The sequence below is a fragment of the Fonsecaea multimorphosa genome (genome assembly GCF_000836435.1).
Source record: "Fonsecaea multimorphosa CBS 102226 unplaced genomic scaffold supercont1.14, whole genome shotgun sequence".
Taxonomy (NCBI): domain Eukaryota; kingdom Fungi; phylum Ascomycota; class Eurotiomycetes; order Chaetothyriales; family Herpotrichiellaceae; genus Fonsecaea; species Fonsecaea multimorphosa.
Window position 1 is genome coordinate 711,863 of NW_015971648.1, and position 22,301 is coordinate 734,163.

Here is a 22,301-nt window from a genome sequence, read left to right on the forward strand (position 1 = left end):
ATGAGTAGACACATTTCTTTCTTGGATTCATTGCTACAGCGCTATGTGGACCCTCTTCGGCGATTGACCGTTCGCATACGCGCGAGCCGATAAGGTGAAAACCGCCAGATGCCTTCATTTACCGAACGACTCCGGGAATTCCGGGGTTGCCATTTTCTGAAGTAGGCGAAGGAAGGCCATGTGGGTCGATGGCTGGACAAACAGATTGAAAAGTCGATCAGTGTTGGCTACTCGTTGCCGATGTTCCACATGAAATCCAGCCCGTTCAAATCTAATCCTGTTTGTGACAGAGATCCTGTCAAGTCAAATGGAGCCATTGAGGGATCAAATGGCAACCGCAGCCAGTTCTCCATACTCGTATTCAAATCAGGCCACTCCAACTCGGTTCCAAGTCTAGGCGCATTCGCATCTGACGCTTGTGGTTCAACCTCCCGGTATGTTGATGTAGGGTCTGATGGCATCCCAGGGACTGTCGTCGCACCCGCGGCGGACGCAAGTGGATACCTCGACGACTCGGCGAAGTAACGACGGAGGCGTTTCAACTGGATGTCCAACAGCCCAGCGTATCGTGGAAGGCAATGCAGATCGTCTAGTCTTTGAGACTTTAAAGCTTGTATACTATTGTTGAGAATCTCCAGGGATACGTCGAATTGAGTCTGCCTGACACCGATGCTCAAGGCCTTGATAAGCAGGATTGAGGACGTGAAAACGCGACATACAATCCTCGATGGAAGTTGAAACAGATGATCCTTTTCCGCATAGCCTTGAAATAGCTGCAGGATCTTGGAACAATTGTCGAGCACCTGCTGAACATACTCGTAATCAGAGTCCCCTGCAACCACTGGGCGAGCTTCTTCTGGCATTAGACCTGGGTTGTTCTCAAGAGTTTTCTCGACGATTGCTTGCATGCCGACGGAGCTCAGCAATGCTCGCATTGAATAATATTCTATACGCGTTGTAAGAGCTAGAGTCGTCTCGGTGATGCCTGCATACATTGCCGTTAGTTCGACAAACATATTTTTCTATGGCTTTCTGTTTCGTGCTTGTCATCCTACCTCATTGATTGCCTGGAGGATGAGAGAAAGATATACATACGGTTCGATTTTAGATATTCATCGTACCATCTGGTCAGCAAAGTCTGAAAGTTGTCGACATGATTCGCGAAGCGTCCACTTAGAAGGAGAGTCCGCGTGGATGACGGAGACGAAAAGAATATGTCTGAAACGGAGATGGAGAGTTTAGTAAGGTCAATCTGTGCATCCATGAACAAGTCCCATTGCAGGCCTTCTGGTACCGAAGAGTCCACCGGAAATTGCGCCTTGGGGATCATGTGGTGGAGCAACGATGGTATTGAAGAGAAGTACCCTAAGCGTAAGGCAAGCTGGGTGTGGAAAACGTATAGCAGTTTCTGAAGGCGCCGTTTGCGATCCAGAGTCTCTTTTTCTTGAGTTTGAGAGGGCAGTGAGGTGCTGCAGTCTGCCTTGGACTCATAAACTCCCAGTTCGTGGGCCAAGGACATAGCACAACCTAGCAGCATCCATGACATACGGTCTGACCTTCTCGTCGGCTCAATGACTTCCTCAAGCCATTGGGCCGACGGATTGCTTCCTTCGTCATCTAGAGAAGTGTCAGCCTCATTCATCTCTAGGTCTTCGTCCTGGAAAGAGCGCTTGAGGAGGTCAGCGTCCCAGCCATGACTTTCTGGAGGAAAGTGAAGTGATCTTGGATGCCATTCGCTTATCAACAGTAAGGCTTCGATAGAACCCACTGATCTAGCTTTTGTCTGGGCTCCTTTTTCCTGTCCTAGCATGATCCTCAAAATCAAATGCTCACAATGTTTCCAAAGCCGGTTGTGGAGGAAGTACCCTTTCGCAGCGCTCCCGACACCAGGTAAGACATGATACCGAGAAGATATCATCAACATGGTGCAGCACAGCATCGGCTCCTGTGTAATAAGCTGAGGATGATTGGAGTGCTGGGCATAGAAATCCGTCAGGACTGGCGAAAGCTGGGACATATTCTTAAAAAATCTTTCTTAAGTTAGCGTTAAGAATACTCCGGGCCTCCAAGGACCTACAGGTCTACGTATTGAATGGCTTCACGTGCTGTCAGCCACCCCATCTGCACAAAGTGACAGGACTGCCATATTCGCACAAGCGAGGAAGAGCAGCTCCGAATTTGCTGGGATTGCATCGCTGACAAGGATGACACCTCGTGGCTTCGGTCCTGGTACTCGACACTCGGCTGCCCAGGAATCTCATTTGGGGGTCGAGCTTCCAACGCATTAAACGAATCATCACGACTCATCTGATTGTGATTGGGTGATATATCGAAGAGAAGGTTGAATGCGTCGTTTGCACCCGAGATGACGGTACGCACGACAGATCTTGCCAGAATATTTGGTGAGTCCTGACTCGAGGATGTTTGGCAAGTCGCGTGGGATCTACCACTGTCGAAAGTCGTCGTGCTTCGTAGGGCATTGTGGCCGGTGGGACTTTGCTGAGTAGAGCTGTTTGCTAGAAGGTCTTGCCACGGCGAGGGAGGCAGAGTGTTTCGTTGCGGTATCGCCGTGGCTGCATCGGCCACTCAATCAATCAGTGTGGGACTTTGGATCTAAAGGGCCCAACTGAGCCTACCAAGATGATCTTTGTTGCGATGCTTGGGCGGATTTGTGTCGCCCAGAACACATTCCGTCCTTTGCCGTACGCACCGTGTACATGGTCCGTTGTCGTGCGTGATACATCTCGACTTCCGCTTCCGGCACTCCAGGCACGCCTTGTAGGCCCTTTGATAGGACCTCTTAGCCTCTTTTGTTGAAGGGGGCTGGTCCATCGAGTCTCTCCTATTAAAATTTTCTGGACCCCAGTGCCCGGATGATAAAGTGGATGTGAGTGAGAGAGTTGCAGCTGTAGGTCATGAGCTTGGTGACGCGGAGCAACAGCTGAACCCGCCGCCTCTCCCACATCGGCATCTGTCGGCATCTTGCGGGGTTGCTCTTGGCCTCACTAGCCCGTCGGGAAATTCAGTCGGCACGAAGTTGATTTCCATAATTGGTAAACTTATGTTCCGTTATTTGGGACATGGGTTTCACGTGAGATGATGCACTGTGTCTCCTAGTGGCCCAAGTTTGTATTACTATCGTAAGGGGACGAAGGGCGCAATCGGGCCTATCAGAAGTCCTTGCATCGGAGAAAGGTCGCGCTGCATCTGGCCAAGGGAGCTGGCAGCTTGACGGCAAAGTCAGAGAGCCAAATAACGCCGCGGTTTGGACAGCACAAAAGGCGACTGGTCATCACGATGCGGGTACAGGTTCGACTGTCGCCAAATCTGGATTTGTCGACTAGCTGAAAGAACTTCGGAAGTGCGGGATTTGCCAGCGACCATTCCCTTGCTCTTCCTTTGCATGGTCGCACCTCGAAAGCCAGTCTTGGCCACCGATACGAGGGAGCGCGAAAAAGGACACAGTGAAAATCCTGGTGGTTGTAATCACGACAGCTGTGGGTTCCAGGGGTTCAACAACGAGAGCTCTAGGGGCTGAGGTGAAAATGGTTCTCGCTCAGCAGGACTGATCGTATTTTGGCGAGCAATCACCTCCCTTGCAAATATTTGTGGCTTGCATTGTCGAAGCAGAACTACCTCGTACTGGTGTACATAAATTGGAGGGTAGACAAATAAAATCAGTCGGCCACACGGTCGTATATGGGAGCAGCATGAGTGCCACTTACGCAATTCCATGCGCGAAGCGAGGTGCGCTACCTCTTGATGTGGGCAATGGTTTAGCTCTCCGGAAGTCTCTGCCTTGGGCCCAGGAAATGGTAATTACGCCTTACAAGCTCAAGACGGTACTGTACTATGGATGTAAAGTCCGCTGGGGAAGTCCGTCGTGCCCAGAGGACGACAGGTTTTGCAAGGCCATTACATCCTTCCAGATGGTGTGAAATGGGCCAATCTCGTCGAAAGAGCGGCGTCCAGTTCCACACCGGTCATGCAGATGGCTGATGGCTCAATGCTATTGTTTGTGCGTCAAGGCCACGCCATCACCACGTGGACCGCCCTTGCACCCACGTGGATGTCGTGTTGCCCAACTTGCTTTGATGGGGAATTTGGTATGCAAAAACGAACGGGAGCTTCAGCCTGTTTGTGGCAGTAGCTTCGATCCACCACCAGTCAGACATCCAGAGTTTGACGTGGGTCCCGGGCCAGCAACACCCAGGTGTGAGTAAAGACGCCTGAAGCAAGGGTCCTATTGGGGGCGATACAGCTAAGGGGAGCCGATATGCATCGCTCATACACATTGCATGACGGGGAGCCAGCGGTATCCCGATCTGGGTGGATGGGAGCGGGTCTCGACCAGAAAGGGACGGTGACCGATTAACATTCCACCAAAAAGGACGACCCGAACAAGTCTGCGTGGTACAAGGCTCCAACCTCGGCGCCTCCTCTTGTAAGTTGTGGATTGTAAACGTCCTCGGGAGCAATTGTCTCAAAACATGCAGGTGTCAGACATTTTCGCCTCCTCGAGTGAGAACAGGCAGCCAATGGGTATGAGGTAGTAGAGGTGAAGACGAGAAGAGTTCCTTTCACGGCGGGAAATCCTGGTGCAATCCATGCAATCCATGCCACCCCAAAGATCGTGTGCCTCCGCAGAAAACGTGGCATATGCATATGATGGGCTGGAACGGTCGATTCTGCCGGGGCTATGTCAGTGGCTGCATGGGCTGGACCCTCGTGGCCGTCGCCAACGACTAAGCAAATCTGTGTAAATGGCCCCGACTCCGATATGCACCTGAATAACCGATGCGCAGGCTTCGATTAGCAATATCCCGCAACAGCTGCATCGCCCAACCGGAGTCGCTTTCCGTCCGCTTTTGTCGAGAACAGGCGCCGTATAGATGCTCCCAGCCTTGGTCTGAGGCGAGCGTTGTTTGCGTGCATTCGAGCACCCTAGCATCAAGGAAGAAGCCTTCACACTTACGTGGTATTCTGGAGTCGCCTTCCACCGTGGTTGAGCTTCTCAGTCAGTCCCATTCAATATTCTTCCGCTCCAACCGCACCAGTCACTGGTAGATTGGGCTGTGAGTATTTTGTTGAAGAGGGCGTGATCAATTGCCATGGTCTGCATCGCACATGACCGATCCCATCCTCTGCATACCCTTTAGCTTGGACGAGTCGTGGGCGTGGCCTGACCGAGAGGCTATCCACCGCAAGGCGGGTAAATCGGCTCGTGCACCCCAGCAACCATCACGGGTGATAACGCATGCAAACGAGGATGCGATGCGGTGAATGTCGTGAGGGACTTCTTCAGAACAGCTCAAATAGAGATCACCTGCGTCCAATGATCGAGCTCTATCTACCACAAGGGACAGCGAATCTCAGCCAAACTGCATGTTGAGACTGACCAACGGTGGCTTCCCCTGGTCTAGCACGTCCTCAGGCGTTTCTTAATCTCACGGGAAGGATTGACAATCAGCAATAGACTTGAATTCGGTTTGCCCCCTTTGCGCAGTACTTGGACTCGACAAAGGCTTCGTGGGAAGTACCTCGCATGGCCACAGGTTTTGATGAGTAGTATACGAGTATTCGGTACGAGGGACTCGTACAAGGATCGGGCTCTCGCTAAGGGCCTGCCAATGTCATCCGAGCTTGACGGGAAGGCCTACCACGCCTACTTAGCTCGCGTGAGACGGCTAACATGTTGCATGCGCCACGAGCCCCGCTGAGACCGGGGATTGCTTTTAGGGCCAAGTGCGGGTGGTTTTCATGTGCCTCGTGGTCAATGTCCGTTGGTTTTTCCTTGCAAGCCACCACCAACGTCTTCCACCACTGAGTGAACAACGCCCGGAGGGCTCGAATGACGGCGCAAACCTGGGCAGCGAAACAGGTGACAAGTGACCAATCGATGTTCGAACCCGTCCTTGCCACGGTAAGCCTTCCTGGATTGCATGTAGCATTCGATTGCCCATTGAACACGAGATGGGGGCTCTCGAATCATCCAGGTTGTTGTCCACATGGGGTATTGACGCTTTGCCTTGGATGTTATGTTTGCCCCTTTCTTAGCCCCCCATGCATCAATTTGCTTGCGATTCAGGCTCTCAGTGCTCTGCTTGATATCCAATATCCCACCCAGTTGGCTCCAGCGATGCGGATGGCAGCAATGCAACACAAAGCCCCTGTGGGCGGGGGTCATTCTCACTCAAAATCAGACAAGGGTATAGAGCTTGTGCGACTCACCTAGGATCCTCGTACCCTGGCCTAGAGGTGGCGCATCTTCCGCCTGGTAAGATCAGCTATGCAGCCTCGTACGTGCCCTCACCTAGGCCTCCTTTGACCAGAATCATTTCCCCGACTTCTCTTTTCTGACTTGGTCCTGGTCCAGTTCACCATAAAGCTTACTTGTTTGATCCATCGCCAAAGCGGACGCGAACCAAATCGGGCAGAGTCGTAACACGAGGACTGTCGCGAAGCATCGAAGCTCGATCGGGTAGGCCAATTTGTGAATCTGGAGGAGCAAGCTGGTCAACTCTTCTCGACGGTGCGAGCCGTGTCCAAACCTCAAACGCCACCAGTCTGCATCAGAACCTGTGCCGCATTGTCAAGTCATGATGTTGACACTCCCTGCCTGACTGCGCACCTCGCAAAGCAATAACGGTCACCAATCGTTGAACACCCCGCTTGCTTAGCCGGTAGCATCCGTGTTGCTGAGGATCCTTTGCTTCCTAGGCTTTCCACACTGGGTATCCAAGTCTCAGCAACCCTGTGGGCTGCTACGCCGGTTCTGGTTGCCTTTTCCACAAGACCCATCACACCCATCAACCGTAAAGGACGAGCTGCCACTCATCGACGCTTGGGGTCGTGAGATCTCGGTTCAGCTGGGTGATCCCGCCTATCTAATTGAACTCTCATCCGTGCTACCGCGGATGAGGAGACGTGGTTGAGTAGCTCTGAGCGTGGGAGGGTTGGTCCGATCGTGCGCAAAGGATATTTTGACCTGCATGGAGACGTCTTAGTCCCTGCGTTGACCGCACTCGAAGCATCAAGGTATAAGAGAGTGAAGAGGACGCACGCATGAGAAGAATTCGAAGGGGAAGAGAATTGTAAATTGTGCAGGCAGCGCAGGCGGTGCAGTCAAGTTTTGTGTGCGCAGTTTCGACCTACTGTGGACTTCTCACTTCAAGTTCAACTTGTATTCCACTATGAAGACGGCATTGAACGACACTCTCTGACTCTCCAACACCTATTCATTCTGCATCAAAGAGGCTATGAGCCGGAATTATCACCCACTATCGCCCACTATCGCCATCCTTGCCTTTGTCGACAATACATATCGAGGCATCTCTTAATATTCCCTGCTGCTGCCCCACCCCGCCTCAATTCGACAGCATTTTCTCCCTCTCATCGCCTCTGCTCGTTGAAATCGCCCCATTTCCTCGCTGGCCGTAAATACTCAGTACTCTTTGACCTCCTCGGCCTCGCTATTTTCTACTTGCGCACCAGACAGCATCGATGTTTCTCCGTACGAGAACCCCATCGACATCGGATCCTTTCTCGTCGACCCGGCTACCTTTCTCCCGATACCTCCCTAGCCACGGCTTCCTCTTCATCTCAAGAGCCTGCGCAAGAGAGTTGACTTTCAAAGTTTCAGCGGTAGTCTATTTTCGCTGTCTCTTGTGCATTTTCTGAGGACCGTAAAGTGGCTGTACCTGCTCCTCAACTAGGATACACCGTCTTGCGCATTCAGATAGTGTTCGAGGTCAAGCCTCCACATCCTTTCCCGCCTCGATTCATTCCCAAAGACAGCTTGTCGAGACTATCAAAATTTGACCGAAGGTGCACTGTCAGCCAAACGAGTGGCCATCAACAAAGTTTTTCGCACATTCAGAACACTGCAAGGACCAATATGCTGTCTTAGCCGAACGTGACAAGCTTCTATAAAATTGATCAAGCTTGCAGTCATCCTCAAACCTCGCCCGTACAGTCATTTCAAAGGAAATGATACACTAAGCGGACAAACCTGTCGGACCTTGACTCTTGGGTGTGCGAGGTCCTCAACAAATTTGCCCGTCAGAGTTTTGCCGGGTGCTTGTCAGCGGCATCTGTTGCCTCACGAACCATTGCGCTGGGTCGTTAAACAACTGGAGCAGCGCCCTGATTGTGTGATACTGGCAGCTAGCCAGAGACAGCCAGCCAAGTTTCTTCACAGCCCTCGATTTGCTTTCGAACTTGTTTAAGAAAAAGCCTTCTCGAGTAAACCCAAAACCTCATCTCCCTTTGTGCCCAGTGACCACCTACCAGCGGACCTGATCAACCATTCCTTGGACGAAAACATATCACACCTGACCCTCCACAAATCATTGCGAAGAATTGGTCCTCAAAGTCTTGGTATCGATCGCACATACGATATAAGCCCGAGGGCAGGCGTGATTTCCTTCGTGGTTTCCTCCTCCAGAACCGGTCCATCACACAACATCAGACCTCTTTCTTCGTCCATAAAACCTCTGTGTTCCCCCTCTCATCCATCTTATGCACCATTTCTTGGAAATATTCTTCCAGCATTCTTCCTGGAACCCAGTCCTATCCTGAACCATTCTTCCTCTACCCATCTCACCATCTCTTATCCAGCACATAACGTGAACCAAGTCCATCCTTTGCCCGACATTCGAAAAGCCAGACTTCAAGCTTCGAACCAGCCTCCTCATGCCCAGACCACCGGTTCACCTCGATCCCTTTCTTGTTGGACGCATCCAATCTAGGTTCCATCTCGACAGGTCCGTTGTTGGCAATCGTTGGGTTCCAAAATGCAGCAACAAAATTCTTTCGGGGCTGCAGAACTGACAAAATTGGAGTTCAACAGAAATGGATATAGGATGATAATCAAGCAGCAGCCGAGTGAGGGTCAAGTACTGGCTCCTCAAAAACATGCTAGTGGTGAGTGACACTGCATCTCTTGTCGACAGAAGGGCTAACGTTCATTTAGCCAGGAAGCCGCAGACCGAAAGACGCTGCCTTGATCCTCCTGTAGTGATCGAATTTCTGGTCATCGACAATGATCCGTCCAGGTCCTGGCTCCATAGTCCACACTATTTCTGCTTGGTCCAGCTGGTCAGACTTGACGGCAAGCCAAGCAAATCCAACCTGCTTATTGGCACGTTGACATCTTCGCTTCACGTGGTGAAATTGAATGATGGAAAAAGTAGGGTCTTCTGGTTCGCAATATCTTTCGCCTCAGCTAACGGAGTAGCAGGCCATGGCTACTTCGTGTTTAGCGATCTTTTTCCAACCTGCGAAGGCAAATTCTGTCTGCAATTCACGCTGTTCGAGATGCGTTCCGGGTATGACATATCGAGTCTGAGATTGTCGCAAATGCTAACTAGTTGAAAAGTCCCGATGCCATGTTCGCGGAAATGCTCAACTCCATCTCTGGTTCGGTCTTCGAAGGTGAGCGATTCTGAAGCGGCGCTTGCGATTAGGAAGATACTCACATGCTTGCAGTCCATGCATGCAAAAAGTTTTCCCCTCTCCCACAGTCCACCGATTTGACGAGAGCATTGAGTGATGGTGGTGTGAAGATCAGGGTTCGAAAAGAGCCAGTGTACGTTTCCCCCCCTCAAGATTTGATACAAGCGAGGGCAAGGGCCGTCCTGATGCAAGATGTCCTCTTGTCACCGGCCGGATAGACTTCCCAAGTGCTCATTTCTTTGAGCACCCGCTCTCCCTTGATAGCATCTCAAGACTAATCTCACTCCAGGCGTCGAATGCAAAGAAACAGAGCCAACTGGGGCTTCCAAGGATATCTAGATGGTTATCGCCAAGCTGTACCAGCCTCCGTGTATGGTCAACCCCAACCGTATCCGCATCATGGCCTGGAGCATTGGGGTCAGCAAGGGAATTTTGCATATAACACGAACAATGCGATTGATATCAGGGAACGCTTAAGTGTTCAACATCATGGTATGGCACCAACATGGCAGGGTGGCGGCCACCAAAGCGCAACACTGCCCCTACCCTCTTCCATGCCAGCTCAACCACTGCATCGATATCAACATGGAGTTTTCTTGCATGACATGCAACAGCCGCCTGTAAGCCAATCACTTCCACCTTTAACGCCATTGTTGTTGAATGAGACACAACAAATGCTCATGCCCCCACCGCCGCCACCACTGCAGCCTCAGCACCGTCAGCAGCAGCAGCAGCCGTCGTTTGCATCATTCCCGCAAATCCTGCCACAACATTTCAACCCTCTTCCACCGGCAAGTTATAATGTGAGAGATGATGCTGAGGTCCAGTTGGAGTATCCAACTACTTCAGAAAACCAAACCTTTGATACCACCACCTCGGCCGATACAATGCCATGTTTCACCGCGGCTGATGATCAGATTGCTTATCCAACCTCTTCAGAAGCGCAGTTGATTTATTCAACGACACTTGAGGACCACATGGTACCGACATCGTCGCCAGGGACCGACTCGACATATGTTACATCCACGAGCAGTGTGGACCAACAACAATATCAGCAAAGTGCTCTGCATGGTCCAGGAACATATCATGTCCAGGGCCCCGGGAACTTGCAGAATACGTATGATCCAAACTCTTCAATTGAAGAATTGCTCTAGGAGCTGCAAAATTGTCCGAATACAGGACTGAGCGGCATGGAGCAGCTTGCAGGCTTCTCCAAGGCGGCAAGACCTGTCGTGGTATGATGAATTGGAATAATCTCTCAGCATCTGAGGGAGGGAAATATGGGAAGCCTAGACCATGGATGTTCTTGTTTTCATGCGGTTGTTCTTGTGCGAGTATTGGCATTTGATGGACTTGGTCAAAAGGAAGGATCATGGAAAGACGTGGACAGGAATGGTTGTCGGACAGGAGAGAGAAGGAAAGAGTGATTTTAACGGTAATTTTATTTGTTCTCTGTTGTTCAGTCAATCGTTAGACGGTGATACCATGGCAGGGGTCGTCCTTACACAGTTAAGATACCTAGGTATGTATTAAAGATATTGTCCAACTTCTTCATTGTCGTTCATTGTTTGTAGGTCCAGTCAAGACCTTCAGGAAGAAAGCGCAGTCAGTCTGTCCACAAAACAGGCCCGCCATCTCTCATGTGGTTTGAGACCATGAGTCCGTGAAGGAGGAAATGATGAACCTCCGAGTGAAGAGGTCGAAGGGCACAAGCTTTATACCCATTCGAGACACAAAAAGTGACGGCGGGGAGAAACTTTTGTTGAAGATGAAGAGGAGGGTAAGGACTGGGAGCCAATGGTGTAGCAGCGGCTAAGAAAGCGCAGACTCATGATACTCAACTGACGTCCCCCGGGCCAAGCCTGAGTGATGGACCAGAAAGAAACTTCTGTCCGAGTGGCCTAATATGCAGCAGTTTTCCTGGTAGCGAACGGGCTTTGGAAACCAATCTTGAAAGTGAGTCTCACAGCAAGCCAACGGGGCAATAACACGAGGCAATCTCCTCAAGGCCCATGCGTCTCGACGGCCACAACACTGAGTGAAGTTTCCACTTGCGCCAAACACATCATCAAGAACCTCGTACTGGAATCCAATAGCTCCATTTCGGGACGGAAATTCGTCCAATTTTTTCTGTGCACAGCCACGACAGACCATACCCTGGAGTCCTCGACGCCCGACTCCCCGACGACCGCACACAGACATCGAAGCCGGTAACAGAGTCCAACTCTTGCTCCTCCAGGCATATTATCGCACATGTCCGCTCGAATGCGGTCCATATGACCCATCACCATTACACGGCAGGATGCAGTTCAAGGGTTGCGCTGGACAAGGCTTAGCATCTACTCTACAATTGGTTCTGTCCTCAATCTCTCCGAAACTCCAACAGTCCTCGTCGGGCCTCCCACTCTCTTGCTTCACACAAAAAATTTAAAACAAGTTTATTTTAAGCGATACAGTAGATCCGGGGATGCAGATCAAATCCACCCACCATGTGGAACGGTATATCGAGACGACGAGACGACTAAGCGGACAAATTCCCTACAGAGCAGCGCGAGCCGAGAAACGCTGAGAGCTCTAGAGGCAAAGCTTGACGTGGATCTGTCATGGAAGCAGTCGATCACTAGGCTAATGCAACATCATCTGATATTGAATTCGCTCATTAGGCATATCTGGTTTCCGGCTTTACCATACCATTGGAGACCAAGAACAAAGAGCGCGGCATGGTATGTAATAATTATATGTCCGTCGAAGACTCACCATTGCACTCCAATTGAATCTCCACGCATGTGTTTTTAGCTCATTTTCAAAGTCAATTCAAAGTCAATTTTCGCTTCAAAATCACCTTGAAAATTGGGGCCGGGGTCAGGCTCTCCACATCTAACCGGATGGCAGATGTGGCCTGGAGCATCAGAGGGGAATCTTTCAGTACCGGGTGCTTCAGCAATGAGTCAATGATCTTCTAATACGAAGACCGGATCCTGTGGTTACATCGGCTTGATGGCATTGACCACAGCATGGCCCCATTTTGGATCCTAAACCAACCTCAATCGCCTCAGTGGCTCTTTCACATTGCCACGTTGCATCCCGGCCTGCAGTACTGAGGAGTGTTCCAATGATTAATTGAATGCTGCTGCCGTCGATGTAAGTAAAATCTCTTCTACGATGCTGGATCTTCATTCTGTTGAGGTGCACCACCCTCTTAACTGTCTGTGAAAAGCTTTCGGCCGCGCAAGAACGTACATTACAGCAAAGCAATTGAACCTCATCATTGCCTCAGGCGACTGCAAGCGCAAGAGAGACTTATTTGGCATGCGCAAGTACTTTTGACTCGCACCTTGTGCCTACGCCAGGCTAACAATGGTATGCTTCAGGCCATACTCATGCTAGAACAAATATTATTTTGCTTTTCCGAAGGGTGCCATTGTGGAAGACCGTGTATCGACGTCCATGACTCATGGAGTCCTCCATGGACCATGGTCAAGGACTCTGAGGGCCAGCACGGTCGTGCACGTCCGTGATCTCCGAGAGTACTCGGAGAGTTGAGCAGGGTATTTTCATCTTGCATGAATGTGTCAACCAGAACGGTTTCTAGTGAGTTGGCGACGCTTGATAAGCTGGCCTCTTCAATATTACTGAACTGAACAGACAATAGCGTGATTGAAGACAAGGGCAACATGGATGCTACGGGGGAAATATTGCCCTCAGCAATTCTTCATCGACACAGTCTTCCTTGAAGCTGGGGCCCTCCTTTCTCCATGACAGCCAGTTCCTCGCCATTGCTCCATCCTGACTTCTCAAGACACCTACTGAGACATCCACAACTTCTGGGCGATTGTTGTGCCAATAGAATACCGTCGCACCACATCTCCCACAGAAGCTCCTGCAGGTATCCTCGCTGGACCAGATATGTCTCAAAGTTGTAACCCCATTTGAGTCTTCCTGCTCGCCTTCTGCACCAAACCTCACCATCTTCCCTGTATCGGCGAGGAATATATTGACTGGGGGAATGTACGCCCACGGTTGAAAAGAGACCCCGGTGGCCAATCTGCAAGAACGACAGGTGCAAAGACCTGCAACATACTTATTCTCCTGCTCCGGGAGATATCTCTGCTGCAACTTCAACGAGTCAAAATTCGGGCGAGTGATTCGGATGTTGACCCCTTCGCAGTGGCATTTGGCCTCCAATGATTCGCTTTGAATCCCTGGCTTTCGCTCGCCGACCAGGGACATTTCCCGCAACTCAACCTCGCTCACCTGTCTGCTGGTATAGGCACCTTTCTCCCAACATTGGACCTCACGCCCACCCAGTCTGATCATTTTCGCCACCAGAGCACCATCTCCTGTGTCGGTGACGAAGTTGTGGTGGGTGACCCGAGTAGTGTTCTGTGCGCGAGACTCAAGCCCTGTCTGCTCCAGCACGCCACCCAAGACCCACCATCTCCTTTCCTCGCCTCCAATTTCCTGAACAAACATGTGCGACCCGCAGTTTCCGCAGAACCATCTGCGGCGCGTGCTCGAGCTGTCGTAATGAACAGAAGCTTTCAAAATATCTTGAGGGGGGCCCGCAGGTAGCTGAGGAGACGACAGGTACAACGCTCCGGTCACGTATCGACAATCGGAGCAGTGACACACAACGCTATCCACCGGAAGACGTTGATCCGTCGGAAGAGCGTACGAGATGGCCCCGCAGAGGCATGTTGCTGTGATGCTTGGTTGACCAGGTGTCTGTGCCATTGCCGTATATATAGAGCTTCGGTAAGTCCAAAGTCAAGGTAATATGGCACTTTATACGGGGATTTGAGTCCAGATATACACTGGCAGAAGAGGCGCCTTATGGCATTTTCTTATCGAGCTCCACCCGATGTGACCGATTCTAACCCTGCTTGGCGGGCGTATCCACCTCACCACCTCCACATGCGAATCCGCCGCGAAGCTCGGAGCCGAACAAGGCTGAGGCCCCTAAATTTTGGGGAAGCGGTGCTCGAATGCTCGGTCCTCTGAAAAGCGATCCAAGGTCCCGACCAAGGCTACATTGTATATCCAGGTCGCTTCAGCTCTACAGCCTATCCCTGATGGCTCCAGGATGTCACTCACAATGATCCCGCAAAAGTGTTCGCGTTGCTTGTGGTCTGCGCCGGTGGTGGTGCGAAATAGGCTCTCTCTTCCCAAGAGCAATCTACTCGTCCTGCTTTATGACAGCCTTGACCGCCTGCACAGACTGATCTGTTAGGCCACCACACCGACCAACTGTCATCAACAGATCCCGTCTTCATCAACCAAGGCTCTGGGTCGCCAGGCCGCAGAATATCGGTTGAAAGGTCCCAAACTCTACTACCATTAGGAGCTCCCATGTTCTAGACACTGCGGTTTCTGTCCAGCTTTCAGACCTTCTCTACATGCTGCTGGATTGTTGAAACCTCAACCTCCTCCAGTTGCTGCACGTGCTGCACCTTCTCCTCGACGACGTCAAGGTCGACGTGCGCAACCTCCGCGTCCTCTCCGTCGAAGATCTTGGCGACCTCTTCGAGGGTCACACCACGCGTTTCGATAAACAGGAAAGCCACAAAAATGACCTCGAGAAGGAGCCACCCCTGCAGTCAGTCAAGTTAGCAAATGCGTCTCATCACTTGAATAACCTGATCAAAGGGTTGGCCTTACACAGTAGATTGAATAGAACCTCCAGCGAGGCTCTAGATGCGACAATCCAATTGGGTTGATATACCTGATTGCAGTCAGACACCCGAGTACACTCCCCGGGCTCGAAAAAACTCACTGATTGAACACAAGCGCAGCTTGAACAAAGAAGTTCATAACCATGAGACCCTAATGCACCAATGTCAATGTCCGGGCAAAACATATCACTGTGGAACTCTCACCTTCGCACGCAGCTTATACGGCATGATCTCAACAGTATACCCCACAAGCAGACCCGACCAAGCAATGTTGTAGAAGACACCGTGAAGGAAGATGAAGAATATGACGGTCTTTCCGGCCGCAAGATTGCCGTCGACGTCGTACAGAGCGGAGCAGGCTGTCCAGAGGACAAAGCAGACGAACATGCCTGTCACGGAGGTCAGCAAGAGGCAAGACATCCAGCAGGGCAAATAACTGACCTATGGTCGCAGTCAAGAACAGTGGACGTCTGCCGAAACGATCGACAACTGCTGCGGCAATCAGTCCGACAATGAGCTATGAGCAGGTTAGCAGTCCATTTGTCTTCGAGATAGAGATAAAGTCACCCACCGAGAGAATAGTCTTGGAACCATTGATCTCAAACTGTTCGTTCTTGTCTGTCACACCAATGCTCTTCATCACAAGAGCGAAGTAATAGCTGGTCAAGCCATTGCCACTCCATTGGGAGAAGAGACCGAGAGCAACGACAAGCAAGAGTCGATACCTGTTGCCCTTTGTCCTGAGAAAGTCCAAGAAGCTGCTCGACTTCTTCGACTGGAATTCAAGCCGGAGAGTTTCCCTTATCTCACGGTACTCGAATTGGACAGTGAGATCCAGTTCGTTCCCATTCGAATGATACTTTGCAAGTGTTGTGAGAGCTTCAGCATGACGATCCTTCGAGATCAACCAACGAGGCGACTCTGGGATGACCCAAATGAAACAAAAGAGTATGAAGGTCGGGAAAGCCTGGAGGATCGAGGGGATGCGCCACGACCAGTTGTTCTTCATGGTGAAAGTGCCAAAGGTGATCCAGGTTGCTGCAATGGAACCGATATCCCAAAGCTGGTTGTAGACCGTCGTCACTCTGCCGCGATGTTGCGGATGGCACAGCTCGGTCAGGAGGAGAGGCGCCGAGTTGGAACACATGCTGTTACCAAAGCCGACAAAGAAACGGCCGGCTATGAACATGGAGAAGTTCTGGGAGGCACTTTGGATTGCGACGCCCGCGAAAAGGAAAACACATCCCACCATAATGGCAATGCGTCTGCCATAGATGTCACTCAAGTATGGCCTGATAGCCAGGTCAGTCGGCTTATTTTGTCTCACAAGATGCCGACTTACGCGAAGGGTAGCCCTGCGAGACTCCCTATGCTGTATATCGACCCGAAGAGACCGAGAATCGATCCCGTTGGATGGTGGAAGTAGTCTTGCCAGACATCGAGGATTTGGAGGCCGTTCAGCATGGACCTGATAAGTGTGAGCGGTCATACAACAAAGTTGGGTGCGGGCCGTACCCGTCATATCCTGTCGTCGCCGAGGCGAAGAACAGCGCAATGGCCAAGCCATAGAGCTTCCTCAACCCAGGGTCCTTGTACCAGATTACCCTTCGAAGCGCTGGGGCCTCAGCGACGGCAACCTCTCGCTCAGTTTTGTGCATAGGCTGCACGGCTGCGATACCGACCATTGTGAACGATGTGTCTTTTTGCCCGGTTTAAACTGTTTCAGCATTGGAATAGAAGCCGGCCAGGGTTTCTCAAGTTTCTCGAGGTCGTTTCCACCGACCATATATGTCCTCCTCCATGCTATCGGGCCCATTGCCGAGGGTCGTGGTATAGACGGCTATCAAGCTACACCATATGGCTTGGCTCTACCGTTCGCGAAGCCCTTGTCGAATCAGAAGCTCACTTGCTCCAGATACTGCGCGGGACAGTGCAAGGAGACGCAGGTACCTCCATTCAGCCTTCTTTAGGCTAATAGGAGAATGCCCTGTCCCAGGTCCACCATCTCCAAAATGTCGATCTCTCCATTGAGTCTCTGGGGCTTCCGGTGGGGGATAGTCGGTTACCCCAAACTGGACACCCCAGAGTCTGTGCTCGGACTCGTCTCATTGGTTCCACGAGGAGGCCTTGTAGACGCTTCAGGAGACCGGCAGCAGGTGCCAAGCCGCCAGCACAGAGCCGATGATTGTTTTATTCGTAGGCGAGACACTGGCGGAAGATATCAATCCAAACTCTGTTGCGATTTTACACGGCTTCCTGATGCAAAGCAGGTGTTTTTTGAGACCTGACGGCGGCCGAAACGATTTTGATTCCGATATAGCCCCGACCAGGTGATAACGGAATGAATTGGAGCTGATGAGTGGTTTTGGCTGAGAGCCTACCTAAAGGACTGACTTATCGAATCCTGTTTTGCAGTCACTGCCCATGGCACTCTCTAACTTGGGAGGCGGCTTGCTATCCTGCTGTTCACGGGATTGTTGCCGACTCTCACGTGGGAACTCCTCAATACATTGCCTGAAGCACCCAGATTTTTCTTACTTGCTCGGCGCATAGACACTCGGGCCCGATGATGGAGATCCACAACTTGTGGTGCCAAAATTGCGACGAAAGCCTGTCTAGGTGTGCCATGGCAACCTGGCCGGCGGAGGTGGGCTCCTTGCCCCATACCTCTCGCTCAACCAGAGAAGGAAAAGAGAGGAGAGTAGCTTTTCCTCTATAACCTCGGATGGTTGTCCGCTCGGTCTTCTGCTCTTCGCGGTGTGGTATCATCTGAGGCTTGGTATTGAACATTCCGGCTAAATACAAACTCGCGTTGTTGGTGCCATGCCAAGGCTGCTGGGATCCGGTGCATCGGGTATCCTTTGGATATACTGAAATACTTCAGAGTCATGAGAGCAGAGCATGATTCACGTCTCTGAATCTAGGAATTGTGTACGAGGTACAAGGGAGTGTAAAGCTCAAGATCTCACAATCTCAAGATAGGCAACATACCTTTTCCAACCTGGCTGACTCTCTTTGGACAGCAAGCATGGAAGGCAGAAAGTTCAAGCATTTGACCCCCGAACAAGTCGATTGCTTCATGAAACATGGGTACCTGCGTATTCCTGAATGCTTCACGCGTGAGGCTGCGGAGGAATGGACGAAGGATGTCTGGGTCAGGCTCGGCTTTGACCCCAAAAACCCCGACACCTGGACTACCGAAAGGACCAACATGCCGGGACATGGAGAGAAGTCGGTCAAGGACTTCGCGCCCAAGGCATACGACGCCATCTGTGAGATAGTTGGAGGGGAAGAGCGCATCACTGAAGAATCCAAAACGTGGAGAGACAGCTTCATCGTCAACCTGGGAACAAAAGAGCACGAAGGCAAGGAAGCCCACCCTAAAGAATTGAATGGGTGGCATGTGGATGGAGACTTTTTCGTCCATTTCCTAGACTCGCCCGAGCAGGGGCTGTTGGTGATCCCTCTGTTCACGGATATTTTGCCCAACGGCGGCGGCACCTGGATCTGCTCCGAAGGCATCCCAAAGATCGGAAACTGGCTGTACGACCATCCCAAGGGCGTGCTTCCACGAATGACGCCAATCGGATCGACTGAAAATTATGAAAATGGCCTGCAGTTCTATTCCACAGTCGTCCAAGGCTGTGACGACGAGTCCTTCCACGAGATGACCGGGTCGGTCGGGGATGTCATCTTGCTACATCCCTTGATGTTGCACTCGGCCTCCAAGAATGGACGCCGTTTACCGCGGATCATCACCAATCCACCTGTGTCGCTGGTGGAGCCGTTCAACTTTGATCGCGAGGACGAGAGCCAGTATAGTCTCGTTGAGCTTAAGACGATCAAGGAGCTCGGGGGACAGGACAGACTGAGGGGATGGAAAATCCAAGGGAAGAGGGACACGGTCGTGCCGGAGCGAGTTAGACGTCAAGCTCGGATGTTGGAGGAAGAAAAGAGGCGGCTGAAAGAGCGGGAGTCGCAGAGCCAGAAGCCGCAGGCCGTTGCTGTTGCATAGAAGATTGGACGATGCAGTCGGTAGGCAGGCGATGGAAATATACCAACGGAGCATCCAAGGGATTGTTTGTGGCCACTATCTTCGTCAGTGTAACTACTAGTTCTGCTTGTCTCTGCACAAGCCTTGTTCTTGAGAGCTGTCCCTTGTGCACTCGTCGAGAAACACCTGTGACCCAATAGTGAACCTCATGTGGCTAATTGAGAAGGATGCAACTCACTGAACATTTTCACTATAGAGCTTGATGGTCACCTTCGGGCAGATGATATTCATCTTGCGTCAAACTGAAAAGTGCTTGGAGAACATCCATGTTGGTGAAGCTGTCCACACACTCGGCGCTACTTCGGCGTCTCCAACGGGCGCCTCGATATATCGACCATCCATCTCTCATTACCATACACGACGTAGTAAGTCTCAGATGTCTCTTGCCCACTGCATGCGCTGAACCTAATAGAGCACCTATAGCTAGTTTTACAGCATGCCCGCACTGGGCGACGGCAGAATCCCATCTGCACCGTCGCCGCCGCCCATATGTCCCTAAAACCACCATCCCTCCTGCAGCAGCACCAACGACAACCACCACAGGGCGAGCAAGACCCGGACTTTGAAATCACGATCCGCTTCTCTGCCTCTCTCCCGGACCTCCAACTCTCGATCCCGGCCTCTGTGAATGCAAATGCAGCCACGTTAAAGCAGCTCATTCGGTCGCGCATCCCAGATGCATACGCCAAACACCGCATTCGATTGATCCACGCGGGCAAGGCCCTGGTGGACGATGTCCCGCTCACGAGCTCGTTGAAGAGGAACGTCTCCCGCCCACCGAGCCGGATTGGCACGCCTGGGCCGTACGATGAGAGATCCAATAATGGCGCAGCGACAGCGAGGGGGAATAATAATGCCGGTGACGGTGGCGGGAAAGGAGACACTGGGAAAGGCAAACAACCGGTGCGAGATCCGCCGTCGCAGTCGCAGTCGAGAATCTACATCCACTGCTCGATAGGGGACATCGTCCTCTCCGCCGCAGAACTGGCTGCCGAGGCTGCCATTGCCGCTGCAGCTCAACCGACAGATGATCAAGATGTGGAGGAGGATAAGGCGGGCGATCGAAATCAGCAAACTACTACAACGACACCCGCGCCTCGCGGCTTCGACCGTCTCCTCAACGCCGGCTTCAGCGCCGCAGAAGTCCAATCCCTCAGACTCCAGTTCCTCGCTATTCAGGCGCACACACACACCCCAGACACGATGCCGTCGCCCAACACGCTCAGAAACATGGAAGACCGGTGGCTCGACAACTCCAACTCCACAGGCGCGGCGAATGCCGATCTGGGCACAGACACGACGGCGGTGCTAGGCGACGATGACGCCCAGGCTGGCGCTCTGGACGACATCATCTGGGGCACGGCCATGGGGTTCTTCTGGCCCATCGGGTGTCTGGTGTGGGGCGTGCGCGAGGAGGGGATCTGGAGTCAGCGGCGCAAAATGGCCGTGATTGTCGGGTTTCTGCTCAATATAGGGTTGGGCGTTATCAGGTATACGGGTTGAAGACCTCGAGAACTACAAAGTCCACGAGCGATGTGGGTGGGAAAGATCTAACGACGAACAACGCCGTGTTTCCATCTTGGAAAAGCACACATAGGGATATATTTAGACATGTATCATTCAGAGCACATCTGTATAATTTCTTGCTTTTTATCCCTTGGGAAGCGTGCCGAACCGACTGATACCAATAGAGAAAGAATTCTGGAAGCAAAGGCTCCTATCACAAGCGCCCCGCCATCCAACACCTTCTGAAAGGCCTTTTAAAACATCAAATTCATATGTATGGTGGTGAGGAAAAAGAACCATCAACAGTCGATCATCCTGGGTCGACCTCATCCACATATGAAACCGCTCACTTGAACTTGCTGTATATTACACCGATAATGAGCAGCACAAGCACAGTAATAATGGCGATGGTAATCACGCGATTCGTAGCCATTCTGTTTTTTCACCAAAATCGAAAGAGCAGACGTGTCAGCTTCGCCCAAGATGCAATTTGTGGATTTCAAGAAGGGGGAATAGATTCTTACCTGCGCGCCATGCCTCTCAGGGTCTTGACGCTCCGATCCACGTAACCTTCACTCTGCAACAGATTCCGATGCGTGTTTTCAATCACATTCCGCTGTTGATGGAGATCCGCCAGCGTCGATGCGCCAATCTGTTCCGTCTCCAGCGCTATCCGCTGCGACTCTCTTAACCGGTCGGAACTGCGCCCCAGTCGCTCGGTGCCGGACAGGAGCTGCTGGCGCTGTTCGAGCTGCGCGTCTCTGGGACCACCACCACCGGCTTCGGGGTCATCCGTGTACCTGTCGCCGAAGAGCTGTTTGCGGTCCGAGTCGGCGAGCGATTTCAGTTTCCGCTGCAGGGAGTCGATGTCGGACTGGTGGTTGCGGAAGCGGGAGTTCACTTTACTCCGTTGCGAGGTCGGGATGTTGGATTTCTCCAGGTTCATCTGGTCGAGCTATTCCCACCAAGTCAGAGACGAGTCTTCTCCTTTTGTGTTTCGCGACACCTACCAACTCTTTGGCCTCGTCAATAGCCCTTTCCGCGCCCCGGATTGCAGCTTTCCTCTCCTCCCCCTGGAGTTCGGGAATCTGGTCCAGTTTCTGGTTCACGTCTGCCTGGACCAGCCTCAGCTCGGCTTCGTAGGTGCTGAAGAGCTCAGAGCCCGCGTCGGTGTCGAGTGGGTTGGCCATTGTCGCCAAATCTCGTTGACGTGTTCGGAATGTGGTTCGGTAGCAGGGGCGTAATTCAGTGGCGCCTAGTCACTGGTCGTCGCCAAAGAGGACGGGTTGGAAGGGAGGGGCTGGGGAAGGAGACGATCTATCTGTGAGAGACGGCCGTTCACAAGCGCGACAATAGTGGTTTAGTCTTTAATGTGCGAGGTTAAAAGGATGGTACAATTGTGCCTGCGATATCAGACCATGTGATGTAGTTGGAGGACGTAGTGCTGGGAAATGTGTTCGCAATTGACGTCGGCAGAGGCGAGGCGAGGCGAGGCGAGACGGTCGCAAGCCGGTCCCGTTTCGGAAATCTCCGACGCCGCTTTTGTCCCTCGGATTCCCGCAACGCAGCTGGTATCCTCGGCCACAGCTTTGATTTGACTTTGATGAGAAGGT

The 22,301-nt window shown here is 51.9% G+C and overlaps 7 protein-coding genes across 7 annotated transcripts; 3 read left to right on the top strand and 4 right to left on the bottom strand.

Annotated features, from left to right (window-relative positions):
• Positions 1-227: 227 nt before the first annotated feature.
• Positions 228-2,307, bottom strand: Z520_07301 (uncharacterized protein; the record flags this gene model as incomplete). The annotated part of the gene is made up of 3 exons (XM_016777800.1): positions 228-985; positions 1,096-2,030; positions 2,078-2,307. The coding sequence occupies 3 exons, from the start codon at positions 2,305-2,307 to the stop codon at positions 228-230; spliced, it is 1,923 nt and encodes a 640-aa protein (XP_016631310.1).
• Positions 2,308-8,795: 6,488 nt separating this feature from the next.
• Z520_07302 (uncharacterized protein) lies at positions 8,796-10,610 on the top strand (the record flags this gene model as incomplete). Its single annotated transcript, XM_016777801.1, has 6 exons — positions 8,796-8,925; positions 8,975-9,190; positions 9,242-9,329; positions 9,380-9,435; positions 9,490-9,589; positions 9,746-10,610. The coding sequence occupies 6 exons, from the start codon at positions 8,796-8,798 to the stop codon at positions 10,608-10,610; spliced, it is 1,455 nt and encodes a 484-aa protein (XP_016631311.1).
• Positions 10,611-13,137: 2,527 nt separating this feature from the next.
• Positions 13,138-14,190, bottom strand: Z520_07303 (uncharacterized protein; the record flags this gene model as incomplete). The annotated part of the gene is made up of 1 exon (XM_016777802.1): positions 13,138-14,190. The coding sequence occupies one exon, from the start codon at positions 14,188-14,190 to the stop codon at positions 13,138-13,140; it is 1,053 nt and encodes a 350-aa protein (XP_016631312.1).
• A 647-nt stretch (positions 14,191-14,837) lies between these two features.
• Positions 14,838-16,813, bottom strand: Z520_07304 (uncharacterized protein; the record flags this gene model as incomplete). Its single annotated transcript, XM_016777803.1, has 8 exons — positions 14,838-15,047; positions 15,115-15,178; positions 15,230-15,279; positions 15,333-15,517; positions 15,570-15,645; positions 15,700-16,420; positions 16,471-16,596; positions 16,644-16,813. The coding sequence occupies 8 exons, from the start codon at positions 16,811-16,813 to the stop codon at positions 14,838-14,840; spliced, it is 1,602 nt and encodes a 533-aa protein (XP_016631313.1).
• Positions 16,814-18,156: 1,343 nt separating this feature from the next.
• Positions 18,157-19,143, top strand: Z520_07305 (uncharacterized protein; the record flags this gene model as incomplete). The annotated part of the gene is made up of 1 exon (XM_016777804.1): positions 18,157-19,143. The coding sequence occupies one exon, from the start codon at positions 18,157-18,159 to the stop codon at positions 19,141-19,143; it is 987 nt and encodes a 328-aa protein (XP_016631314.1).
• A 528-nt stretch (positions 19,144-19,671) lies between these two features.
• Z520_07306 (uncharacterized protein) lies at positions 19,672-20,685 on the top strand (the record flags this gene model as incomplete). Its single annotated transcript, XM_016777805.1, has 1 exon — positions 19,672-20,685. One exon carries the CDS (start codon positions 19,672-19,674, stop codon positions 20,683-20,685), a length of 1,014 nt encoding a protein of 337 aa, XP_016631315.1.
• Positions 20,686-21,034: 349 nt separating this feature from the next.
• On the bottom strand, positions 21,035-21,878 carry Z520_07307 (uncharacterized protein; the record flags this gene model as incomplete). The annotated part of the gene is made up of 3 exons (XM_016777806.1): positions 21,035-21,122; positions 21,213-21,643; positions 21,699-21,878. 3 exons carry the CDS (start codon positions 21,876-21,878, stop codon positions 21,035-21,037), a joined length of 699 nt encoding a protein of 232 aa, XP_016631316.1.
• Between the last annotated feature and the right edge of the window lie 423 nt (positions 21,879-22,301).